General features: G+C 41.0%; 1 protein-coding gene across 1 annotated transcript in view; it reads right to left on the bottom strand.

The window, feature by feature from the left end:
• The window catches only part of LOC109469852 (filamin-C-like), a 72,319-nt gene that overhangs the window by 33,647 nt on the left and 14,508 nt on the right, over nt 1–24,164 (bottom strand). Inside the window, 13 exon segments of the mRNA XM_019768600.1 lie at nt 1,549–1,672; nt 2,034–2,291; nt 2,726–2,782; nt 2,784–2,920; nt 4,116–4,379; nt 4,743–4,880; nt 6,150–6,395; nt 7,366–7,566; nt 9,758–9,920; nt 11,009–11,224; nt 12,277–12,405; nt 12,632–12,729; nt 21,860–22,105. Of these exon segments, the coding sequence (XP_019624159.1) occupies nt 1,549–1,672; nt 2,034–2,291; nt 2,726–2,782; nt 2,784–2,920; nt 4,116–4,379; nt 4,743–4,880; nt 6,150–6,395; nt 7,366–7,566; nt 9,758–9,920; nt 11,009–11,224; nt 12,277–12,405; nt 12,632–12,729; nt 21,860–22,105 (2,277 nt within the window).

The raw sequence follows: 24,164 nt of genomic DNA, 5'->3' as shown, positions 1-24,164 counted from the left end.
TTGGTGTGGCCTAAGGAAGGGACGTGTAAAATTGAAGGAAACTAACTACAAATGTCACAGGGAATTTTTCTAACATATTATGAAAGAGTGATAAAGTTGGTATTGTTTTACAATGTGGATAAAGGAGTATGACTCTCAGCAGCCACGAAAGAATCCGTTGTGACTGGAAATAGAAAAAATGTCCATCCCCAGAGCGTTAGATGTTACAATGGAGTGCAGACAGCCGCATATACCAGGACAGTTGATTTTGAGGCTGGGTGAGGATTGTACCATACCAGCTACAGCTGCGTCGTCCAATTTGGAGTTGGCCTTGCCCTGAAAGAGCTCCCAGAAATGCTCTACGTACAACTCTAAAGCTGTGAGCCTTTTCCTTCTCACCCTGTATGCTGGTGGTTTGGGGACACACAAACAAGACACAGTGCTTTAGCCCCAGACAGCAGCATCCTGACTCCCATATCCACTGGGACGGGCAGGAGCCAGGGATATTCTCCAAGCAGACATTGTGATAGAAAAATGTGACATTCTTCAGTCCTGCATACCTGGGGCATTCAGAAGAACGTTATCACTTTCTATCCCAACATCTGCTTGGAGTATTATTAGCCAAGTGCAGCGAGTGTGTAGAGCCAGTACAGCCATTATTTCTACACACAGGTTTTAGTAATGCTAGAAAATATATGCTGTATGTCTGAGGTTGTTAAGTAACGTTACATGTACATGTATAAGGATAAGTCAATTTTTACCATGCTAAGCTAGCTGTTGCAATTAGTATATTAGGCAACAGAGTGGTGGCATAGGTACAATGTAAAGTTAAGTATTGAGAATTGTGTTGTTTACTGTGTAATCATAGATACAATAGCATTCATGCATGGCCTTAACTTTAATTCACAAAACTCTGCTTCTAGGAAATTATACAAAAATGTTGACCCTATTGGAATGAATCACACCTCTCTCCAAATAGATACTTATTTTTGTCTCAATTTTGCAATTTGAACATGTCCTTCAATGCCAGACCTCTTGTAAGTCGTTGGACAGACACTTCAGATTCTTAAGACGTGATAAGAAGCGCTTATCTTCCAGACAGGGAACATCTGCTGGGTTCGTTAGGCTCCTAATTCCACGGTTAGTTCAGACCAATGGTGAACAGGCCTATAAAAGGCAGGGACATTTGTGCAGAGGAATCTGTAGAATTTTAGGGGAGAGATTTGGTGGTATTTCTGGCCTACTACTGTGAGTAATTGGTAACACATTTTGTACATGTTGTGACATGTTTTCAATTTTACTTTATGCAAAATAATTCAAATCAAATCAAAATGTACATTGAGTATGTACATTGAGTATGTAGAACTTTTCATTTCATTGCCTCTATAAGAAAAGGCACCTTAATTTTTTAATACAGGCAACTGTCTGGGCCTGTTTACACTGTATACAATCATGCATTACTTCGATTAAGAAGCAGATAACACAATTTCAAAGGTGCAGTACTTGCTGGAGCCACTGGGTGGCATGAGAACATTGCACACTTGGTACATTGTGTACATGTGTACCTACCACTGCCAGCTTCTGTGCAGTCCACAGTGAACTGTGTGGGCTTCCCAGACTTCAGGCCAGTCTTCTCCACACCAGGGCCATACACACGCACCTTGTTGGGGTAGCTACCCTCTGCAACATGCACCTACAAACACAGGCAAACATTGTTCTTTTCATGCACTGGAAAAGAAGGCACCATTTTATCAAACAGAAGTCCAACAGAATATTTATTACATGTGTATTATGATTTTTTTCTAAACATTTAAGCTAACTTTCATTTACATTTATCATAATGAAAATAACAATTTCATCTCCTTCAATGAAGCCTTTAAGTGCTATGGTACGTGCACTTGTTAACTACTGTGACAGTCTAGAGGCTTCAAAATTAAGAACATTAGGTGCATTGCCAAAAATCCCAAAATTATAACTTATTACAAAAGACTTTGCAACTTAATTCAGTATGCTGAAGATATGGACATATTGGAATTTTCAGAAAAGACACTTACCCTGAATGGACTGTTGGGAATGTTGACCTGGTCCCAGGAGATGTCGATGGTGTAGCGGATGGCCTTGAGCGGCGTGTACGTGCAGGTGTACGTCTTGTTGCCGTTGTCCCGCACCTTCACGTCCAGCTTCTCCGCCTCCTGGTCGTACGCCCAGATCTGCAGCTGGCCCGCTGCCACCTTCTTGGCGTCCACGGTGAACTCCATGGGATGGCCGACAACGATGCCTGTCTTCTCCAGTCCTGGTCCGTAGGCTTTCACCTTCATTATACAATAATGTATTGTTATTCACTAAATTACATGTATGTGCATGTATGTTAACATAAACACAAAGAGGTAACAATGATGCCGGTCTTCTCCAGTCCTGGTCCATAGGCTTTCACCTTCATTACGAAATAATGTACAGTTACTATTATTCACATAATTATGTATATACACATGTATGTGTTACATGTATATACACATGAACACTGATACGGTGATACCTGTCTTCTCCAGTTTGGTAAAGAAGAAGAGATTATCTCCAAACTAATATATAGTGAGTGTTTTAAGCATACCAAAGTTTTAGGCTTTTTAATTAATATCTCTTTAGACTATTATTTCATCTCTTAGCCTGACCTCAAAAATATGCATAAATCACTGACTGGGACCCTACATGTACATCTGCTTGGAGATTAGGAAATAATGCCCCCTACCTGTCCAGGTGTAAACTTCTTGTCTTGAGGTCTGATCTGTGCCATGTACGGGCTGTTTAGCGATGTCTTCATCGTCTGTTACGATGTGGACTGCATATTCCCCAGCCTCGGTTGGCCAGTACACCACGTCACACGAACCGTCTCCGTTGTCATGGCATTCTATCTTGGCTTGTGATGGCCCCTCGATGGAAAAACCTGTTTTTTTTTTAGAACAAATTCTGCAATTCAGCTTTGGAAAGGCAGCATCTACAATATGCTAATAGTATCAGCATAAATAACTACTTAACACGTGCACAGCCAATTGGGTTAACCTACAGCTATAGCTGTAGCCTAAAAGTACAGTATCTGCCACAGCAAAAAGTGACCCATTGTGATTATGTATCATGCAGGCTCTAACTAGCCTGGTTACCAGACCTATTATAGCTCCCGAGTCCTACATTCTCTCTGCCAGAGGACTTGGGAGCTATAATAGGTTTGGTAGCCAGGCTAGGCTCTAACTGCTATCCTCCTCATGTAGTTTTACCAGGACAAAGATTGTTTCTTTCTGAACACTAGGTAAGCCTCTAGACAAACCAGCACTTCATGCTTTAAAGCCAAAAACACCACCCAGAAACCCACCGCCAAACTGTGCGTTATTTGGAAAGGGATTGGTCGAGGGAAGAATGGATTTGTTGATGTTCAGTTGGTAAAATTAATGATGTTCTGAGTGAACAATCACACATGGTAATAGAAGATTTAGAATGTCAATTGATGAAATCAAAGAATGCATGAATCATGGAATGAAAGCAGTGGCATCAAGCAATGTTGGTATTAAGTAAGTCATAGTGGCATCATGAAATGTAATAAAACAAAATGAAAAACCAATAGATTTGTTTATTTCATGCATAAACAGTATGCAGATGAATATGAAATGATAATGATACATGCTGACATGCTGAAAACCACATGCATTAAAAACAACCATCACCACATGCAGTGTTAGCGAACACCTTACCTGCACCACCACAGCACAAGATGGGGTGGTATAGGGGGTCAACCCCAAGTTAGTTTATATGTCATCACACCTCATACACTTGTCAATGAAAACCCAAGGGGAAGGGGTGTTTAGGCCAACTGAGGGGGAGGGGATTTCACCCAAAATTAGAAATTAGGTCAATAAATAATAAGGGTATGAATAAGGGGAAGGGGGATGTTAATAAAATGAAAGGTGTAAAATTTGGGAGAGGATTCACCGACACCCGAGGAAAAGGGCTGAATTTGCACTTGCGTGTTCCTGTACCTACCAAGTACATGGCCATGGGTCACCTAGACTCACCACCTCTTAGGATTTCCATTGATTTATGCCCTTTTTTCTGATACCCACCTAGTCCTTTGGTCGCTTCATACCCACCTAGACCTGAAATATCTTCTCCGGCCGTCTCTACTACAAACTCAGCAGGGTGGCCGACCTGGCCTCCCTCCAGGCCGGGTCCATACGCCCGGATCCGGGACGGCTTAGCCTCCGAACCCACGTTGACGGTGAAGGGGCTCTTTGGGATGTGCTGTCCACTGAACGTGATGTTGACTTTGTAGACACCAGGCTTGCCTGGCCGGTACTGGCAGGCGTAGTTACCATCACCCTGGTCTGCCACTTTCACTGGCATCTCCATGCCACCTGCAATCAACACGTGTTCCAACATTATGTAATCCAAAAATGACAGGGAGTTTTAATCCACAAATAGCTTCATCAGATTGGTAATGTTATTGGAAAACAAGGTTCTTGATTTACCTAAAGTTACTTTGCCAACAAGACAATATAAAAGTCTGATATTCCTTTACTTGGCTGATGCTATTCATCCACCTGGCTGATGTTTTGATAACTCCTCATGATCAGTTCAATGTACAGTTACTGTACCTTCCTCAGGACCTGAATGGACTCTTGTACTTCCATTAGTAACCTGGGGATAGTAGTTGAAGAGTTATCGAAACATCAGCCCAGCAAATGAGTATTAAACTTCTTTGGAAAGAGGAAGGTTACCTGGTCCGATAACGGACACCTTCAGTTCTCCCTTCCCAGCAGCCTTGGTCACCACACGGAAGTCTGCTACCTCCTTGGCGCGAACACCGCGGGCTTGGATACCCCGTCCATATGCTCTGCATGCTGCAGCATTCACAGCTGCAAAAACGTGAAACAAACCATAATCAATACAAACCAAAAGGTGGGCCTTGTTCTCCATTGTTAGACCATAACCCAGAACACCACCAGTACAAGGCAGTACATACAACTACATGCAACATGTCTTCATTGCATTACCCTCACTACAAGCCAGCATCACCACTGAAGGAACATCCTGAAAAGAAGGAAGAGAAGTAAAAAAAAAAGAAGCCATGCAACCTGTGAATAACAAACCAAACACCGTCAACATACATGTACCGACCCCTTCACTGCTGCCACCATCTACACACTAAACTTAACAGCAGGTTTAACCAGACTAGACGTGAACATATAGACTAGAGCAACAAACATCTACTGAAAGGACAGAGGAATGGATGTTCCATGGGCAAACAAAGGAAGGCTTGGTGTTGCAACCAATGGAAAATGCAACATCATGCAAACATACATCTATACACAAACACATATGCCACAACGAAAACTAGAATTTTGCACACGTTTCACACCAGGGATGGTTCGTACTAGTCGAGGCAGAAACAGGATACAGAGTCTGTAATTGTTTTTTTCTCAAGACCTTTTGTATTTTGCCAGACTACATTAGGGACGATGTACAAGTATATATGTCCGCTAAGTGACTGCAAGGTGCAGAGGTCATACTTAGGTCAGTATGATACACACTCAGAGATAGCAGTGCAGCTCGTACGTTTCTTTGGCTTCGGAGGAGGTTGGGGGACAGCCTGTGCTTGGGGAGCGATTTTAGCCGTGGGCTTTTCTACAATTACTGTGGCGAGAACAGCGACGGCAGCACACACATACACGCACGCATGGACACAGGAGAAACACATGGAAGGTGGAAGGGAAGACACAGAGAGAAAGAGAGAGACGTCTGTTACAACGTTGAGCAAATAAGAGACTTGATAGGAGAGGAGGAAAGTGCAGAATTGTAGGTGTATCACTGGTCACTTGAAAATTGGGAGCCATTTTTCCGAAGCCCTGGTTTTAGCTTCTTCTTTGTTGGACAGTAAAATTTCACCTGTTATACGAGAGAGCATACTTCCTTCCTACAAACTTTTGGCTTAAGTACAACATTCATGATTCAAAATTTTTTGTATCTTCCCAAATTTAAAGTGACCAGTGAAAAGAAAGCAAGCCTGTAAGTAAGAATAGCATTGTGTATCAGCCGAGGTGTCCCGCTACCACCCAACCGACCATAACCCATCCTTTCCTTCCTTAACACCCTCCATCCCCCACGTGTGCTCGTCATACAATTACCATCCTCATCTTCTTCAGACTGTTCAGAGTCAAGCCCCAGCAGGTCTTGGCTAGAGTCAGGTTTAAGAGCTTGTTGGTTAGAGAGAGGGTCAGAGGGAGATTTAGTGCCGAGACTCCCACCATCGTCCAGGAGCAGGTCTTGTGAGAACGCTGGGGGACTTTCCTTCTTTTGTGTACTCCCTTTGGGTGGTGACTCCTCGCCAAAGTCTATAAGCATTCCTGTGTCAGAGGCTGGGTCTTCTTTTGCTATGGGTCACAGGCAGATTGGGACCGGCTGTTAGTGGTTAAATCATTAGGCAAAGCCATGGGCACATCACACTGCCAATTAACAGTAACAGCATGAGGAGGTCATGCATGAAGGCGTTAGCTACAATGTCATGTACATGTCAGTGAGAACTTGGGTCACCTTGAACTTTAGTCTGCACTCTGTTATAGGATTGCTGTTGTGCACTGATGATCAAGCAACAGACTTAAACAAACTGTTACATGTAGATTTCTTGTTCAAATGTTATTCTCAAGCTCTATAAGCAATGCAATACAGTGAAATTTTGTTACATGATGCAAAACAATTATACATTTAAGGAGCTCTATTTTACAAATGTATGTGATTTCAATATACGGCTTAGTGTGTAGCTGCATGGTAGGTATATATTTTCAGCACATGCCAAGTCTTTAAAATGCCTTCACATCATATACATGTATTAGTCAGCATTGGTCAAAGCAGGGTTCTGTCCTTTATATAATTTGTCATCCCATATGTTATTTTAATGCAGTTGGTTCACAAAACTAAGGGGCATCCCAGAAATGCAGAAATGACATTGAAGTTTTCAAAATGAAACCTTTGAGAACAAATAGATCAAAGGAAATCTAGTTCTTTGTCCCTGAACAGCCAGGGATATATTGTGGCCTTTTACATAGTATTCTTTTAGGCATATTTTACATATCAAGGAAACGCAGTCTAACCACACCAAGCATCAAAGAAAAAGTAGAAGTATACAACAACCTCCATTGTTTTGAAGAAGATCTAGATTCACAACACATCAAAGTATAATCCTAAGCTGTAAGAGAGCATCAAACTTACCATGAACATGTGGACTCAAAGTAAAAAGGATGTTTTTACCACCAATAAACCATATATTACTTATCTTGATATTGAATAATTCTAGTTTCACACACTTTGAATTAATTCTAAGCTGTAAGACATCATCAGACTTACGCATGGCCACGTGGACCTTGAAGGGGCTCTTTGGAATGTTGCTGCCGTCGAAGGTGATGGTGATGGTGTGGATGCCCATCTTCAGGGGCTTGTACGTGCAGCGGAACTGTCCGTCACCCGTCTGTTCCATCTCCACGGGAACCGTGTTCGTCTTCCCGTCTGGGTCGGCGATCACCACGTTCACAGCGCCAGGCCCAGCACCTTGGGTTCGAAGGTCAACATGTAGTTAGAAAAAATTATCCATGATCTTTGTGTGAAATTTAAAAGTAACTTGACTTGGGTGTGAACTTGTGGGGAAGAAAAACCTGTAGTCACAAGATTTGTACATGTATGTGACATTGAGGGAAAGAAGTGACTTTCACAGGGTATTGCACAGTCAATGACAATGGTAACAGTCTGTGGGGAAAAAATAAGGAAAGTAAGGTGTAATCGTATAAATAAACAAAAAACAATCAAACAAACATAGGCTTGTTTGCAAGAGAGATACAAAGAAAACAACAGTGGCTGAAAAAAAAGAACACATAAGAAGATTGGTGCAGATGTTTCCATGTTGTGCATGTGATGATAGAAAACCTATAGTCAAATGTACGGGGAACCAAAAAAACATCATGTGTCAGAATCTATATAGTTATTACAAACAGTCTTTCAAGATGCAATCTTGTAACTCTTAGAGAACACGATGCAATCTTGGCAAACAACCCTTTTGAAAATGTTTTCTTAAACATTCCTTCCCATCTTCTAGTTATTCATTTTTCAGATGCAAAGTCTGTAGAAAAGAGTTCTCCTATGATCTTGAATGATGGTGTCCTGTTTTGGTGATTTTGTGCATACACAAACCATGCTTCACAGGAACAATGCAAACAACTTTTCAGAAAAAAAGGGGGGTTTTGTTTTCAGGTCAAAGATCTAGAGAAGGGATAGTTGGTGTAGAAGTCTTTGTAATAAAAAAAAAAGATTCCACAAGCTCAATTCACAACACTACAGTGCAGGAAGAAGTGGGAGAGTTGAGTGGTCAGTGCAGAATAAGATGAGGACAGGGTGGGAGAAAGGTGCTGCCAATCGAGTTACCTGGGCCCTTTTCTAGAGGAGGGAAGAGGGGAGACCTAATAGAGCCTAATAGAGGAGAGGACAAGGGGTCAATCAGGACACCAATGTTTAAAACACATTGTCAAGAACATTTACTAAACTACTGCTATGTATACTACTGTCTTTTTTAAACACAAGTCAGACTTCTGTCGGTGGTATGACTATTAAGTTATCCTCCAAATCATGCGGTTTATAGATCTATAGGGAAGACAAAATCTACATTTAAGTAAGTTAACTTACTACCTTATTAAGACTGTAATAATACTCTTTCTGCCAGTAACATCATCAAGATTAGTACATATACAAGTATTACTGTGTTTCCGGTATATTTGAACAACAATATTAACTAAAGACATATGTTAACTGTTTGTCATCTATACTGGACACATGTATTGCTAAATGTTTAGGAAAAAAACAACATGCATAAATTAGAATAGAAGCAGGCACTGAACAGAATATGTAACGACAATCTGCAGAGGAGGCATGCTGCATCAGCTAATAAGCATACTGTAGTAAGTGTGAAAGCTGGCAACATCTGATTAGGCACCTTTCTTCTGTTACAGTACCAGTAGTATTACTAGCATTTTCTGCTCTGAGATCCATTTTTACGTTTTACCGTTGTTTTATGATTACCATTGTGCGTTTGTTCCATACGGGCGGCTTTGGTTCGCACAAGACCGGCATCTTCACCGACTGGTTCAGTCCAGGCAAGCCAGCCAACAGAAAACAGTCATGCATTCAGTGAGAAGTAAAAACCGCACCCAGTGTGTGAGGAGGAGGGGCAAGAGAACACCAAAGAAGCATTGCTGATGTCATTATTAATGAATCTAGCTGTGCAGATACATGGCTGTACACATAGGGGTGCCTTTTGTACAATACTTCTTAGACTAGTACACTGACTCACTGAGGCACATGTACATGTGTACCATTTGGGAGCTTCAAGTGCAACAAAGACAATATTGACAAGCAAGTGGCTGAGCCAATCATCTGAGCGTGTGCACAAAATACTGAAGGATGTTAATACACGCGGAGTGAAGCTAAGTTGTGAAAATCACATTAGGAATATTTTGTGCGCTGAAACCTACCATGTACATGTATTCTCACATACATGTAGTAAGTGCCAGACAACACAACACAAAAGTTGGCAGACATCCTAAATACTGCACACACTGACTCTCATGCATATTTTGCTGACAACAAACTGAACATAAAGGACAATTAGTACATACAAAAAAAAACAACAAAAATATAGGTATGGTGAAAATTAGTAATAGTGGACTGATTTTTTTCTAGTCTGGTTTCTCACCTGCTGTAAAGATGTCAAAGTAAGTCGCCTTGTTTGCGACGACGCCGGCGGATTCGAGCCCGGGTCCCTTGGCCGAACACTTGCTGGGATCACTCTTGCTAGCTGCCACGCCCACCTTGAAGGGGCTCTTGGGCACTTCCTTGCCAGCAAATATCACCTTCACCTGTCATCACAAAAGCAGCATATATTTCATTTCATTCCTTTAAATTAGGTCATCTTAGGCCAGAAACACGCCTGCTTGGGAATGCACTTCAGGATTGTTCTACTGTAAAAATTAGATGTAAAATTTAGCTGCTGTCTTTTTTAAGAACTCTAAATTGTAATTGTTATATAATGTACCCGTAATTATAATTATATATGGCAATTTTTAATAGAGAACGTCTGTATGTCCGATGCACACAGTGACTAGTATATTGTATTTTTATCTGTCCACCTTGCGTCCTCCTCTTGTTACCTAAACATGAGACAAAGGATTGTCCTAGGTTTTTAGCTATGTATTTAATATGTCATTCATCTTGTATGGAATAAAGATGATTTTAACCCCCTAGATTTGGCCACCTGGTATTATTTTGCAAGCATCTTTTTTTCATTTTTGATATTCTGTGTAGTTTCCGAATTCTGTTGCTGTTCTGTTGCTTTAGCACAGATTCGTTTATTTTTTCTTTTTTTGTACTTTTGTCAAGAGACCATGTCACCAATGATATATAATCTCACATGAAGGCTAGAGATCTTGTAAAGAAAGCAAACGGAATTAAGCCAAACTAAACAGGTATCTGTTTCATGGCCTTGAGGCTAACAGCTGTACAAAGAATGTTTACAAAAGCTAACCTTTGAGATTAGCATGGAAGTTCATTTGTGTTGATAGGTACCATGATTTATGTTAAAACTTTTAACCCATCAAAAGCAAAGTCCTTCAACCTTGTGTCAATGGCATCATGAAAAAGACTGTAGGTGCAGCTTAAATTTGTTACTTCAAGTCTTTGTTTTTGCATCTTGCATATTCTGAACAAATGATTTAAGAGACAACATAAAATACTTCCCCGTAGTTCTGTGTACCTACACCCACATTCAGGTCCAGGGCCAGATTCAAGTCCAGAGGTTTAGGACTTGAACCTTAACAAAAGTAAACATTTTTACAAGTCTGAAACTAGTTCCAGCAATCTGGTACACAGCACTACTTCCCCATCAGAGAGCAAAATATGCAGGCTGACACTATGGTAACACTGCTATGCCATGTGAATTATTACTTACCACATAAGTGCCCTCCATGGTAGGTGTGTAGGTACAGGTGTAGGTCTTGGCCTTGTTCAGGTTCTCCTCCAGCTTGAACTGGTCCTGCTTGCCGCGCGGGTTCTCCACGGTCACCTTGATGTCTCCGCCGCCGGCGCTGAAGGTGTCGATGGTGAACGGGGCGGGGCTGCCCACCTGGTTACCTGTAGCCTCAACGCCCTTGCCGAAGACGCGCACCTGAACAGCAACATGCAAACCCACCTTGTTAACATACAGATCCAACAAGATACAACTTATGTTTGACAACTAGTCTCTACCAGACTTCCTAGTCAAAAAAGTTTTGAGAACTGGCCCAAATACAGTTGATAATCAAGCTAAAAACCTTGACCAGTTGGTAGAGACTATTTGGCAACCCAGCACATCATAAACCATGGATGATTTTGCATGATGCTTAATTCTAAAGGGATGACATCAATGTCAGGATGCGGGGAGGGGGAAATCTTGTTCCACAGGCTTCTAGAGGGATACTAATGTTAGGATAAAGGGGGGGGGGGATTATTGGGTTGGGGGTATTTTATATCATACAATCCTCCACACATTCTCCTAGTGTACTCCACACTCGTGCAACAGCGATCTCTATGATCTAGCAATCAATAGCACACTACAACTATGTCTCGCATCCAACTTAACAACAAACTCATCAACATCACAAAATTCCAGACCATTCCTTGAAACTTAGCATACAAAAAGACATCCTTCTTAAATTCAATCTTAAAACCATTTCAGACAACTGATGGTGACTATATTGCTGTTGACCTTATGTGGCTGTGCTGCTTGTGCTAGTGGGACCTGTTAGGATAAATGGTACAGTTGACGTTATGAAGATTGAAAAGAGCATATATAGATGTACTGTGTACATCATGTATACACTAACATAAACCCTTAACCCTTAAGAAATAAAGTGTTGCAAAGTGTCACTGTTTGATGTCAATATGCTGTTAATATCATCATTCTTGAAAGTACATCTGTATTGATAGAATTCATTCTGAAGCAGGATCTAAATGTGATTTATAACACTTGTAAGTGGTGGACTGCACACAAACAGGCAAAATTTTCTTGTATGTGTTGGAAACCACAGCTAAATCCTGTTTCAGATCTGATTGCTCTGTTGGCGAAACAACCTGACACAAAAACACTAAGCATCTCTTCCTGGACTGACTCCAAAATGAAACAGAGGTGCATCATCATATACTGTAAGGCAATGTACAATGATATTACATATTTCCTACCTTGTTGGCGTTAGTCTTGGGTCTGAGGGGAGCGCCAGGCTTGAGTTTGGCCTGTGGGAACTGTGAGACGTAGGTCATCACACTGAGGTCATCCACATGGGGGCTGGCCATGTCCTCTGGGCTCAGGAGCTGAGGAGGAAAGATAGATGTCAGACAAGATAACAAATGCTACAAACTCACTATCTGGTTTAATGTCAGACTATCAACATTGATTAGACTACAAAAATACCTACATACCTAAAGTTTTACAAGAGGACAATGAGGAGTTTTAGAGTGAAACTTCAAAGGACATGCAGTAATTACAATTATATTGTACATACATGTGTATCTTAGTTCCATCTACAAGTAAGCTTACCTTGGGCACTCCCAGCCACTTGTCAGCCAGGTCCATGGCCTCGTTACAGTTCTTCACCTTGTCATTGGGGTTCCAGTCCTCCCAGTCAGGGCACAGGCCTGGGGGAAACAGCAATGATGTCGTCAACAAACAATAGTCAACATACAATGTCATGTAAGGTGTAGGATGTCATGTACTGCTGAGGGGTACAAGATGGTGATGAACAGGACATGGGTCAAGTTCAAACCTGACAATTACAGCAATTTTGCTAACATGGAGCGCATTACTTTGCAGACACTCCACCATCAACGAAGACACTTTTATTTATTTAATCCATTCCACAAACGTTTAAATGGAATTCTAGATCTGTCAGCTAAATAGTAGACACATTAATGTTATTCCACAATAATTTCGACATATATATATATCAGCAAACACCTAAGTGCATTCTTGTCAGTTGTATGATTTAGTAATTGCTGGCTTTGTAATCTAAAAAGAATGGGACTACATGTACTTTCATTCCACTTGGCTGGTAAGAGTGCAGTTGAGATGACATGTTGGTGGATAATTTACAACCACAGCTGACGATTTCCCACTGACTCGCTCCATAAGTTTAGCAAATGATTGCAGCATTATTATCAGGCAAAAGATACATTCCCAGACACCCATCTCAAAGCCCAGTCAAAGTGAACATGACAGTTAGACGACAGCTGTGGTGGGTATACAGATGTTATAGTTCTCCCCTTCACAAGTCATTAACACCAGTGACACTGCCGATGGCTTTGAGACAAAATATCTCACACATCTTCGCGTGTTATTTATACAAAGATTTCACAGAAATACTGTAAGCTAGAAGGGACAAAGTCAAGTTGCTCTTCCCGATTGGGAAGTGGCGATGTGGGCCAAGAGGCAAGAATGCAGAGTTTATCAGGGAAGAATGTAAGATTTATGTGGCACTTAGATGCAGTAAACCAAGTCGCTGTGACATGTTACACTTCGTACATGTTTGCTGGCTGGCAGTTTGTGTGAGTACATGTAGCAAGGCAACAGGGCTGGGAGGGAAATGCAGAACCTTTAAATCAAAACTGCAAAACCACAAGAGTTGAAAGGGAGTACACTGTGAGAATTATGTGGGTAACAGATTTTGGTTAAAAGTGGAGTGTGATTAGAAATAAAATACATATGCTGTCACAACATGTAGTTCTAAGTTTGACATGGGCCTCTCTTCAGTCATCACTATGCCTCCTTGAGACACATTAATTATTGCCTTTTCCAAATGCACATGAACCTTTAAGTTATCACTTTGACATCTTACATAATTGACAAAAAGCCTTTCGGCAGTTGATATATTTTTTTACTACTAAATGGACAGGAGGCATGCTTTTGAATATTTATGAGACCTACTTCATCATGATTCATAAGTCTGTCTCCTACATCAATTGACCTCACTTCTATGCAGTGTGGACAACATCAAAAGGATCCCTGCAACACCTGGACCATACCACTAGCCATTCTGGGCCCTTGAATACCATATATGGAAGTAATGTCTCTTCAGGCATCTTCAAACCAGACAAATTGCTGTTTTCATGTTCCACTACTTAGTTGAGGCACAACAAATCTGTGTCTATATCTTTGTATCTTTTTATTTTCGAACAAACCATCAGTTTATACAATAATCGACCTGGAAAGCCTTTCGAACAGTTATAATCGCTGACAACATGTGTCAGTCACAGTCTTCAGAAATGTCTAGAATAAACTGGTATAACCTCTGCCCCTTCCATCCATTCCTTCCAGGGAGATTCATATACAAGTTCCTCTTTGATCTTGACCTATAGCATGTGCTCTATACACTCTCAAGAAGCCTGGCATGCCAATCTGTATTGTTTGCCTTGTTTGAGTCAAGTTTTGATGTGTGATATTAATATCTTCAGAGGAATAATTGCTGTCTATTAGCATTTTTTTCTATATTTTGTTTCTTGCCTATATCATATGTATGTCATTTTGAGAAATGCAAGCAGCAAGCATTTGAATTTGTGACGACCTTGTGTAAGGATACAGCTCTACATTTGCACATGTATGTAAATGAATAAAAACAAAGCATTAAAACTGCAACACTAGCTTTGATTCTTTCGTGGTAACCAGACCTATCAGCAACCATTACTACGAAAATAATACTGATGGGTTGTACTATAGAAGTGGTTTCATGTTTGCATGGGGGAGTCATGTTTGGGCATGAGCTCAGCAGTGACCTTGGAAGGGAGGCCCCTTTGGGAATTAGAGTTCATGGTTGAGATGTTTGTCACTTTAGTAAGGCATAATTAAGTCAAAATTCCCTTCCATTGGCTCAGTGTATCACCTCACAAACAAGCTAGCCTGTGTTGCACAATCCCTTTCTGCCAGGGGCTGATTGTGAGCCTCCTTCCCCCCTAGGGGATTGGTTATAATTAGTTAGGTGGGTACTAGCATATGCAGTCAGGCTAGTTACAAGTTAGCAGTGCATATACATTGTGCACATCAACAGATCTCACACATTCGCATGAAAGTTCATCTGTGTCCACGGATGTCATCATAAAAGCTGATTCATTTTACCTTTAAATTTAATTTTGGTATTGAATGAGTCATGACTCACATATTAATACTGAACAAGAGATTAACACACATCGTATTCTTAGACACTGGACCCAAGCAGGAACATTGGCACTGAACTTGTGTATTTTTGGCCGGGCCCCAAAGGAGCAGTCAAAAAACCAAATGTGCCGGGGACCAAAATTCCTCAGTCTGATAATTGCAAACAAAAGATTTTTGGGAATGTTTGGAACCGGCGGTGTCTCCGTACAAGGACAGGTATTTACATGTTAGAGCCGGCTCAGATGTCACCTTCCTGTTGTTGGTATGAAGGGTTACTAAGTGGGGAGGGGGGCAGTTCCTTAGAAAGAGCTTGTGCATGTATTTATCTTGACTAAGAGATGAGCTTCTGGTCAAAAAGTAAAGCAAAGTGGATGTAGACAAGACAACATCTTTTTTCCAAGAAATATTTTGGAGCCATTCACTCACTCATGATAACAGTAAACAATGTAGAAGACTTTTTTGGGGTTTTGATACTCCAACTACCAAGAGCTGCATATTATTAGGCCTTGCTCTCATCAGCCATGGCAGTAGAAGAGTTAATTAATGTCTGTGTCTACAATTTAATGTCTGCACCTGTTTGAGACCCAGACTTATCAATAAGTTTGTAATCTCCTGCATGTCAAGGCTGTGATTCAGCTGCATTATATTTCAGAATTTCATCCAAGGTTTCAGAATTATCACATGTTGCTATTCAACCCTATGGGGTATTGCTAAGTTTTATGAAGTGCGACAAGATTTAAACAAGAACCTTTCCAAGGGTATCACTCTTCAAGAAAGGCTGAGGGCCTGTCCAAGACAGGAGGATAATGCCTCTAATAGGCCCTCATGTTGGTATGGGGGTGGGCGGTTTGCAGGCACACCCAGGAATATACAGATCAAAGCTTCTTGTGCCATAAGTAGTTCTTGAAAGGTGTCATCCCCTTAATATCTGTTATCCAGGTATGGACTCTTTTTTTCTCTGCTTGGAAACACAAAAGCCCAACTCATCCTAGATACATGGGAGAATCAGGCATCCCTCTGTCTTCAGTTCGGATAAGAGGGTATCTATATGCACCATCCAACTAAGGGGTCATCGCGTTAATCTTTCAAGACGGTAATTCCAAGGAATTTTCAACATCACTAATTTGCTAGAGGCTGGCATGACACAGAACATCCCTGGTCACTTATTCCAGGTCAGCGAGACGTGTTGGATATGGGGGTGCATCTTAGAGTGGTGCGGACACACGGGAAAGTTTCAAAAGAGCTTGTATCCCCTGTTCTGCTAATGGGGGGTGAAATCAGCATCTTTACGGTGTCTTTAAGAAGGTAATGCCAGAATGTAGGCGAGGAACTGAGCCAGACAAGTCTGGATGCCAACTTGACATGTTTGTTCTGCTCTGCTCCAGGACAGGACATGACGACAGAACAGGTTTGGCGAGCAGGACCGCGGGTTGCTGGGTGGGGGGAGAACTTGAAACTCGTGGGCCGTACATGTGGGTCAGGGATAAAAGGTTAGAGGAGGTTTGAAGGACAACCGTCTGGATAATTCATGGGAACGATGCCAGAGAATTCGGAGAGCGCGGTGCTGATGAAAGTTTCCGGTACCAGCTGGGGAACCTCCAACTCCAAGCTCTAGCCGATTGAACAATTCGCCCCAAATCCTCCTCGTTGTGTTTACAAAGTCTGTCTATAATTTACTGAATGTTAAGCCAGTTTGAACCAGAAAAGTCAACTTTATTAGGTGTCACTAGAAACTTGATATGACTTTAAAATGGCTCCTGGGGTACATTTCCAAATATGACTCAACTAGTCATTAATTTTAGTATAAATTGATAAACATATGGAACAATTTTCAGCTATCATTTTATAGACGTAATAAGATTATCTGATTTTTCTTTGCAAAGACTTCTGATATTAGATTTTGCCCTATGGATCCATACATGTAAGAGTGTTTGAGCCAGGAGGAGCCTACATATAGTATCAGAGAGTGACCTCACAGTGCAAATACAGCTCAGTAGCAGAGTAACAGATACAGAGACAGGCATGTTTGTCCCTTCCAGCCTCCGCACCAAGTATGTCAGGGGGAGAGCGTGTAGCACATGACATGCAGCGTGTTGTACGTGAGGTTTCCATGTCTCGCAGCTTCATTGACACAGATGTGGACGGTCGGCAGTGTCACAGGATGAAAGTGTTACTCCTTAACGGATGCTGCCCTCCTGACATTTGGTCTTGTTTTCCCCCTTTGAAACACTGATCTCCTGGCCGAACATGGACTATTTACAGCTTCCAGAGCAAAGAGAACATGCCCCCCCCCACTCTAATTATGGAAATTTTACACCTGCCAATGTTTCTACTTTAATTTGCATTCAGTACTAAAATCGTCATAGTACTATACAGTGGTAGGAGTCCCATTTTCTGTTCATCCTAATATCCCTCTCCTAGACTAAGTCATAGAACAGGGAAATATTGTTTCCACTGGTCCGGCAACCTGCGATTTGCAGAATCATTTTGATGACTGCAGAAAAATAAAAATGTTGGCAATGTTTCAATGTTTCCTTTTTTTACTTTCGGGACCTGTGGTTTACCTAGCTGTATCGAACTAATTTTATCGACATATATACTTAATATGCAATAGTGATTTTCAAAATCTTTATAAAGAATATGGATGATGTAAGGCAGACTTCCCCTGCTGGTCCCTTGGCATGGAGGCCCCACAGCTAGTCCCACTTGGCACTGTGCCTGGAGAGCCACAACCTGGGATATTTTATTGGAACTGGTGCAGTCTGGTCTGAAACTGACAGGAAAGCTAGCTGCCTGTTCTGATCTCACCAGCAACCCCTGGCTCAAACACAAGTTACTGACCCAAAAATTTTTAAGATGAATAAAGCCGAATGGTACACCGGATGAAAGGACCACCAAGTAAACAACAAATTCTTGGGAAAATACTTCTAAAGTCAGGAATTCTAGGACCTGTTTGTACTGAACCATTGCAGGGGAAAAAAATATTGAAGAGCAAGGAAGAGCAACAATTTTACCTGCAGAAATCTTAACAGTTCTGCAATAATTGTTTCAGTATGGAATGAAGTAGATATTCAATAATATAATCATTGATGTTTACCAAGAGATGGGGTGGACTATATATTGCACTCTTTACAAATTTGTTAGCCCCTCCCAACTTTTTGGCACCAGCAGACCATTATGAGTCATTACTGCACACTCAATGCCATGGCAACAGGCCAGGAAACCATGGCAACAGGCCAGAACATCAATCTTTAACTTCCCATTCAATACCACTGGTGCATCCAGACTAAAAACAGATTTGTGTTGTTACTTCATACACTATTGTTTATTCAGCAGAATGATATTCTTTTTAGTGTCTGGACCATAATTTTCTTCTTTTAATTGTCCAAAAATACCTCTCCGCACAAATAACTGATACCTGATACATATAAATATATAAAAAAAACTTTTGAAATGTTAAAAATAGTACTACTTATGTGTAAATTGAAGTGGAAAGAGGGAGGAAGGTTGGAACAGCCCCTGAGTTTTTCATTTTTATACAGGATATCTTACCCTTTACAGCAGTTCAAATTGTCTAGACTGTTTAAGTGTTTTCCTTTTTCAGTCCTACATGAAGCAGAGGGGCGGAGCCTGAAACTGGATACTCTCTGAACACCAGGACCAACATGGCGGCGTGGTACCATGTCCATACTCTGCCCTTCATGGGAGAATAAATCTATTCCAAGCATTTGGGTGAGAAGGACGAACGTTTGCCTCATGTTTGTCCTCCACAACTGGAGCAGGATTTGGAAAAGCTTCAAAGTCCCAGGTTCCATAAAAGATAAATTTGGGTCAGGCACAATCCAGTATACAATGTATAATCATGGCATATGCTGATGCTATTTCGATTAAAGTTTGTTTTTTAAAAATACCTAAAGCATGGCTTTGTGTTGTGTCTTTGCCTTTAACTGTTAACTCATACCAGTTTTACACAAATAGATTATACAGAATGTTGCTATTTTTGTTCCCATTAACAGCCAAGGTCACAACAAACTGATGTAGAGAAGCTATTTAACTTGAGAGCTGAACAATCTATGACTGAATTATACATTTATAACTTCAATCACTAGCATTTTATGTTATGCATTGAATCAATATAAAACTGCAACATACGCCTGTGAGTGCGTGTGAGGTGGGCTTTTGATCCAGATTTGAATTGTATTGATTAGGACTTTTATCCAAATGGATGTGATATGTCCCAAAAATAACAAGGAAAGATACATCAAAATCTGCTTTTGAAACAATTATTTTTATGTCTCATTTCTACTGTCTTAAAAAATTGTCCAAATTGCAAAATTTGTACATTGCTTTCAAATATTGAATGACTGTCCACTACTGCAATGATATTCCATTTGACAGTTGTAGAAAAGCAACAGGTTTAATGTTATTCATACATTGTAGTATCAAACTGTGCATGGTGCAATACGATGTCTGCTTGATATTGATAGATACAGTCACAGGCTTGAGCAAGCAGAAAATATCTGCCAAGCAAGAATGTCAAAACTTTACAAATCAATCTTCATTTCCCCCGGGCGATCACGTGCACAGTTGTGCCAGCAAAGTTTAAAATGTCAAATACCGAGGAACAAACTACTTTTTTTTACAAGTACGATTCATTAAACCTTCTCCCGCTGAAGCTAGTACAGCAGGCGCACAAGTAAAATTTGCATACGGATACTACTGCCCAAATGATATGCAGTCGCTGGCTTCAGAAGAGCATAATTAGTCTTTCTCCAGTCTGGTAAACAAGGACAGCCCTGGCGTTTTGCAGTACACGCCCTATGAACAAACGCTTCCCGACAGACCCAAAGGTCACCATATAAAACCCTGTCATGTTTTTCACAACTCAATTCCTGGGCGTTTTTGGCACATGAGTCACTTGGTGCGTGGGTTGGTACTACCTCCCTGTATCCTAGAACACCAGCAGTGTGGTAGCCCCTGAATAAACTCCACAATAATGCCAAACTGTCAGACAATGGCTTTCTGTGTCAGTGACCTTGTTTGGTCACGGCTGGGCAAGCTAGGCAAACGCCCCTGCTTTGTATACAGGGGGACATAAAACACGTCCTGAGCAACATCAGGGCTGACACTGTTTACAAGTACTGGGTTGTGGGTCAACTGTCACTCATGGGCTGGGCCTGTGATCGTGGATAATTAGAGCGTCTGTAAAAAGGTTGACAAGCCTGGGAGTTTGCTTTTGGCGTGTCGGCTAATTGATTGAGATGCATTCTCAGTTCCAAATGTTTCTGTCCAATTGCTGATGACATGGTGGTGCTGGAAGACTTTCTCTGGATTCTTAATATGTTTATATCAAAACTTCTGGCATTTCTTATATTTTTATAAAGCAAAACTCCTATCTTGCATTATCAGAGGTCTTGTAGTTTATGGATTCTACTTATGTGATAGTGATTGTAATTGGATGATTCTAAAACAAATCAATCCAAAACATTGCTTTTATATTTGTCTATTTGTCAAGGACAGGTTCTTCCAATAAGACCAAAGTGTGGCCCCACCTTTTTTTTTTGACAGGGCTTTTTTATTCATCGTGTTGTTGAAGGTTGGCAGCACACATAAGCCTTTGTTAGTGACAAGTGGTTGTTTTTGTTGGCTTTAATTAAAAGCAAAATTAGTGTTTATAAAAGTTCAAAGGGGTCGAAATAAGCTTCTCTATACCCCCATTCAAAATGGAATAGTCCTAAGCAAATGGTACAGTCTTCCATTACACAAGTTCTCACACTAAGTGGTCTAGAATGTCAAAGCCACTGAGCTAATGCAAGTGGAATTCTGCTGGCCCTTCAGAACGATCATGTTTCCTGCGATTTGGGGCCTCTTTTTGAGGGGGAGGTCACAGACAAAGGCGTTGGTGATCCATACAAAGGTCCTGATTATGCAACTGGAAAACGCCCTCTGTTCCTGAGCTTTTAAGCACTTTGCAAGACAAGGTCACGAACATCCTAAGGAGCTTTCAACATCTTCACCTTCAACTTAACCTTGAGATAATGAGCAGGGATTTCTAGCTCAGGTGTGTCAAAATTGGCACTTGGTTATATTCCGAAAGTCTAGTATTTCACCTGTATTAAATGTATTGTTACCACCAGAAAACAGGGGTAGACAGTCACTGTCAAATCTGTCATCAGACATTGACAGAATGGTTCCTACAAAGAGAGAATTTGACACAGGCGACACCAAACAAACACTCACAGATAACACTGGCCTGTCCTTTTGTGCGTGTTCAACCTTCAGAGGGCAAAGTTGGACCACCTGAATGTTTACCCAGTAACAGTTGTTTCATTCATAGGAGGGAGAGGATTTGTGATGCATGTGTCTGCACTTCAGATTTCTTTTTTCTACGTCAAGGTCTAGGTCAAACATAAGTGTCTCATAATTCTGCTGGGTACCTTCAGACTGCCATATCAAAAAAGATGGTGTCATCAACATGGAGAATGTCTTGAACACCTGGTTATCTGAAGTGTCCAGACCTCAGGGATTACTGATGCTGCATTAGTTAGATTTTTTTAATGCAGCAATCGCAAACCCAGCGGAACTATGAGAGTAGACGGTAAGATATCTTAGGGCACGTACCAGGGGCGCAGGCGTCCACGAGGGCACCGCAGGCCTTGCCATCGTTCCAGTCCTTGTTGAAGTTCTTGATGGGGAGGTCGGGCACCTTGGCCTGCACGAAGCCGAGGAGTTTTTCCTTGGGCGTCTGTTTGGCGGCGGGCTCGTCGTCTCCCTCCCACATGGGCATGGAGATGGAGTAGTGCAGGATCAGCGTCCATATTAGACCCAGGATCAGCTTTAACTTTCCGTTCACTATGTCACTGGAATCTGAGGAACAGAAAGGGGAGAAAAATGAGCTTGCAGTCTTGTTTTTTAGTGATTCATATAGACAACTTAACTTATTTATGATATTAACAAGACAAAGAGTATTTCATTTATAGGTGTTCATGCCACTTTCAAATTAGCAGATACCATTATGTTGAATGTAATATATTTATTATTTCATAATCCCTCTACATACATCGCACGTGTCAGCACGACATAGGGTCTGGCTGTTCAAACGAGGGATATCGTAACACATGCATGCTGCATTCTGACTATTTTACCCAGGAAATATATAACAGAAGGGTATCAATGAGACAGAAAGTGATTGTCTACCACTGAACCTTTATGACCCAGTTTGCTATTTCTGTGGGGTCCCTACATGCATCTTAAATTAGCCTGCACACTGGCCGCCTTTCACACACAGGGTGCACGCCCTTTTATCACTGCTAGGGATAACCTTTCAGTAAATGGTAGTGCAAGCAGAGGCTCTTGTTCCAAGCAAACCCCGGGGTCAGTGTTCTTTGTAATACATCAGACCACCATTTTTGTTTGCCTATACAAGGTCAAATGCATGTCTGTCAATGTCAGCCCCCATTTCAACTCAGAGTTAGACAGGAGCGTAAAAGGACTGGATTTATAAGAGAAGTAGTCTAAATTGTGCTTTTGTAGCTTATTTCAAACTGTAAAAATGCTGTTTTGATAAGACTTATATGACCAGGGAAAGAGGTAATATAATTTGATATGTGTAATATATATGAACCATAAAAATAACAAATACCTAGGGCAAGTGTCATCAACCGCAACTCAAGCTACCATCCAACCTCACAGGTAGGCTTATAAAATGTAGCATCTATTAGATTACAATGATTCCTCAAACAAAAGCCAGTGTCACAGAGTCGAGCCATGTGACAATGCAGTGATCCATTCATACTGATCTTCCTCTTGTCATGTGTTATTTACAGTCAAGAAAAGAGACACTTGGCAGATAGAAGGAGCCCCTTCCTGCAGAATGTCTGAAGCATGCAATGTATCTAAAACAGGGACTTGGACCAAGAATGCACTTTACGTACACACATATCTTAGACTACTGAACAGTGACATCTCTACAACTTCTCATGTGCATGCAAAGTTATCTGGTAGATCATGGACACCCGAAATCAAAACAAAGGTGTGGGGGAGAAAGTGAATAAAGAAAGGGATCACATTCACTTACAGCTGACTTACATTGTAGGAGTAGGATAGAAAAGCAATGGTGGGAATCAGGTTAGAATAATATTTGACAAAGGGGTGGATATGAAAGATTGCAGACAAAGAATCTTATAACTTCTTAACATACCAAGTAGGATAGCATGAAGATTACTCAAGCGTAAATTATTTACACTGTATTCGAGTTTGAATTGTAGACATCCAAATATGGTAGCGGTTTTTATATTAGACATTGGACTTGCAGTTCTGACGTCATAAGGGAATGTGAGAAGGACACTGAATAAACACTAATATTGACAAAATCTGTATCAAGTACGCACTTTACACTATGGTAAAGTTACGCTTGCAATGTTTGGTATGTTATCGATGTGTACTCAAAGAAATTTCCTCTAACTTAGCAAAGCAATAATTTTGAAACGTGGGAAAATGTTTGTTTTGTATTGCTTATATTTTGATATACATTCAAATAATAAAGGATTTATTTAAACATAAAACCTATTTTGTTATCTCTGTAATTCATTCAACTTATCTTTTTCTTCTCTTTATCTATTACTGTCAACAGTCCTTAGTGGCTTCTTGCAAAATGCCACATGAAAATGTCGATATACAGGCTACACAATGACATGTAATAGATTCAAACAAAATGGTGCTGCTACAAAAAGCCTTCTAACAATGTCTAATTGGCCAGGACTAACAGTAGACTGGTGCACTCCCTCAGCAAGGTTAACCTTTCTTTATCAGGGCACAATATTTCGGTTGCCACCTTGCGGCTATGGCACAGTACAGGGCATGTTGACTTAACACAGGTGTGAACCACAAGTTACCACAGAAAAAGGGTGACCTGTTGACACCATGG

This window comes from Branchiostoma belcheri, unplaced genomic scaffold, assembly GCF_001625305.1.
Source record: "Branchiostoma belcheri isolate BF01 breed outbred unplaced genomic scaffold, Haploidv18h27 scaffold10, whole genome shotgun sequence".
Lineage (NCBI taxonomy): Eukaryota > Metazoa > Chordata > Leptocardii > Amphioxiformes > Branchiostomatidae > Branchiostoma > Branchiostoma belcheri.
Note: the sequence above shows the minus strand (reverse complement) of the source record. Positions and strands in the feature narration are given on the sequence as shown.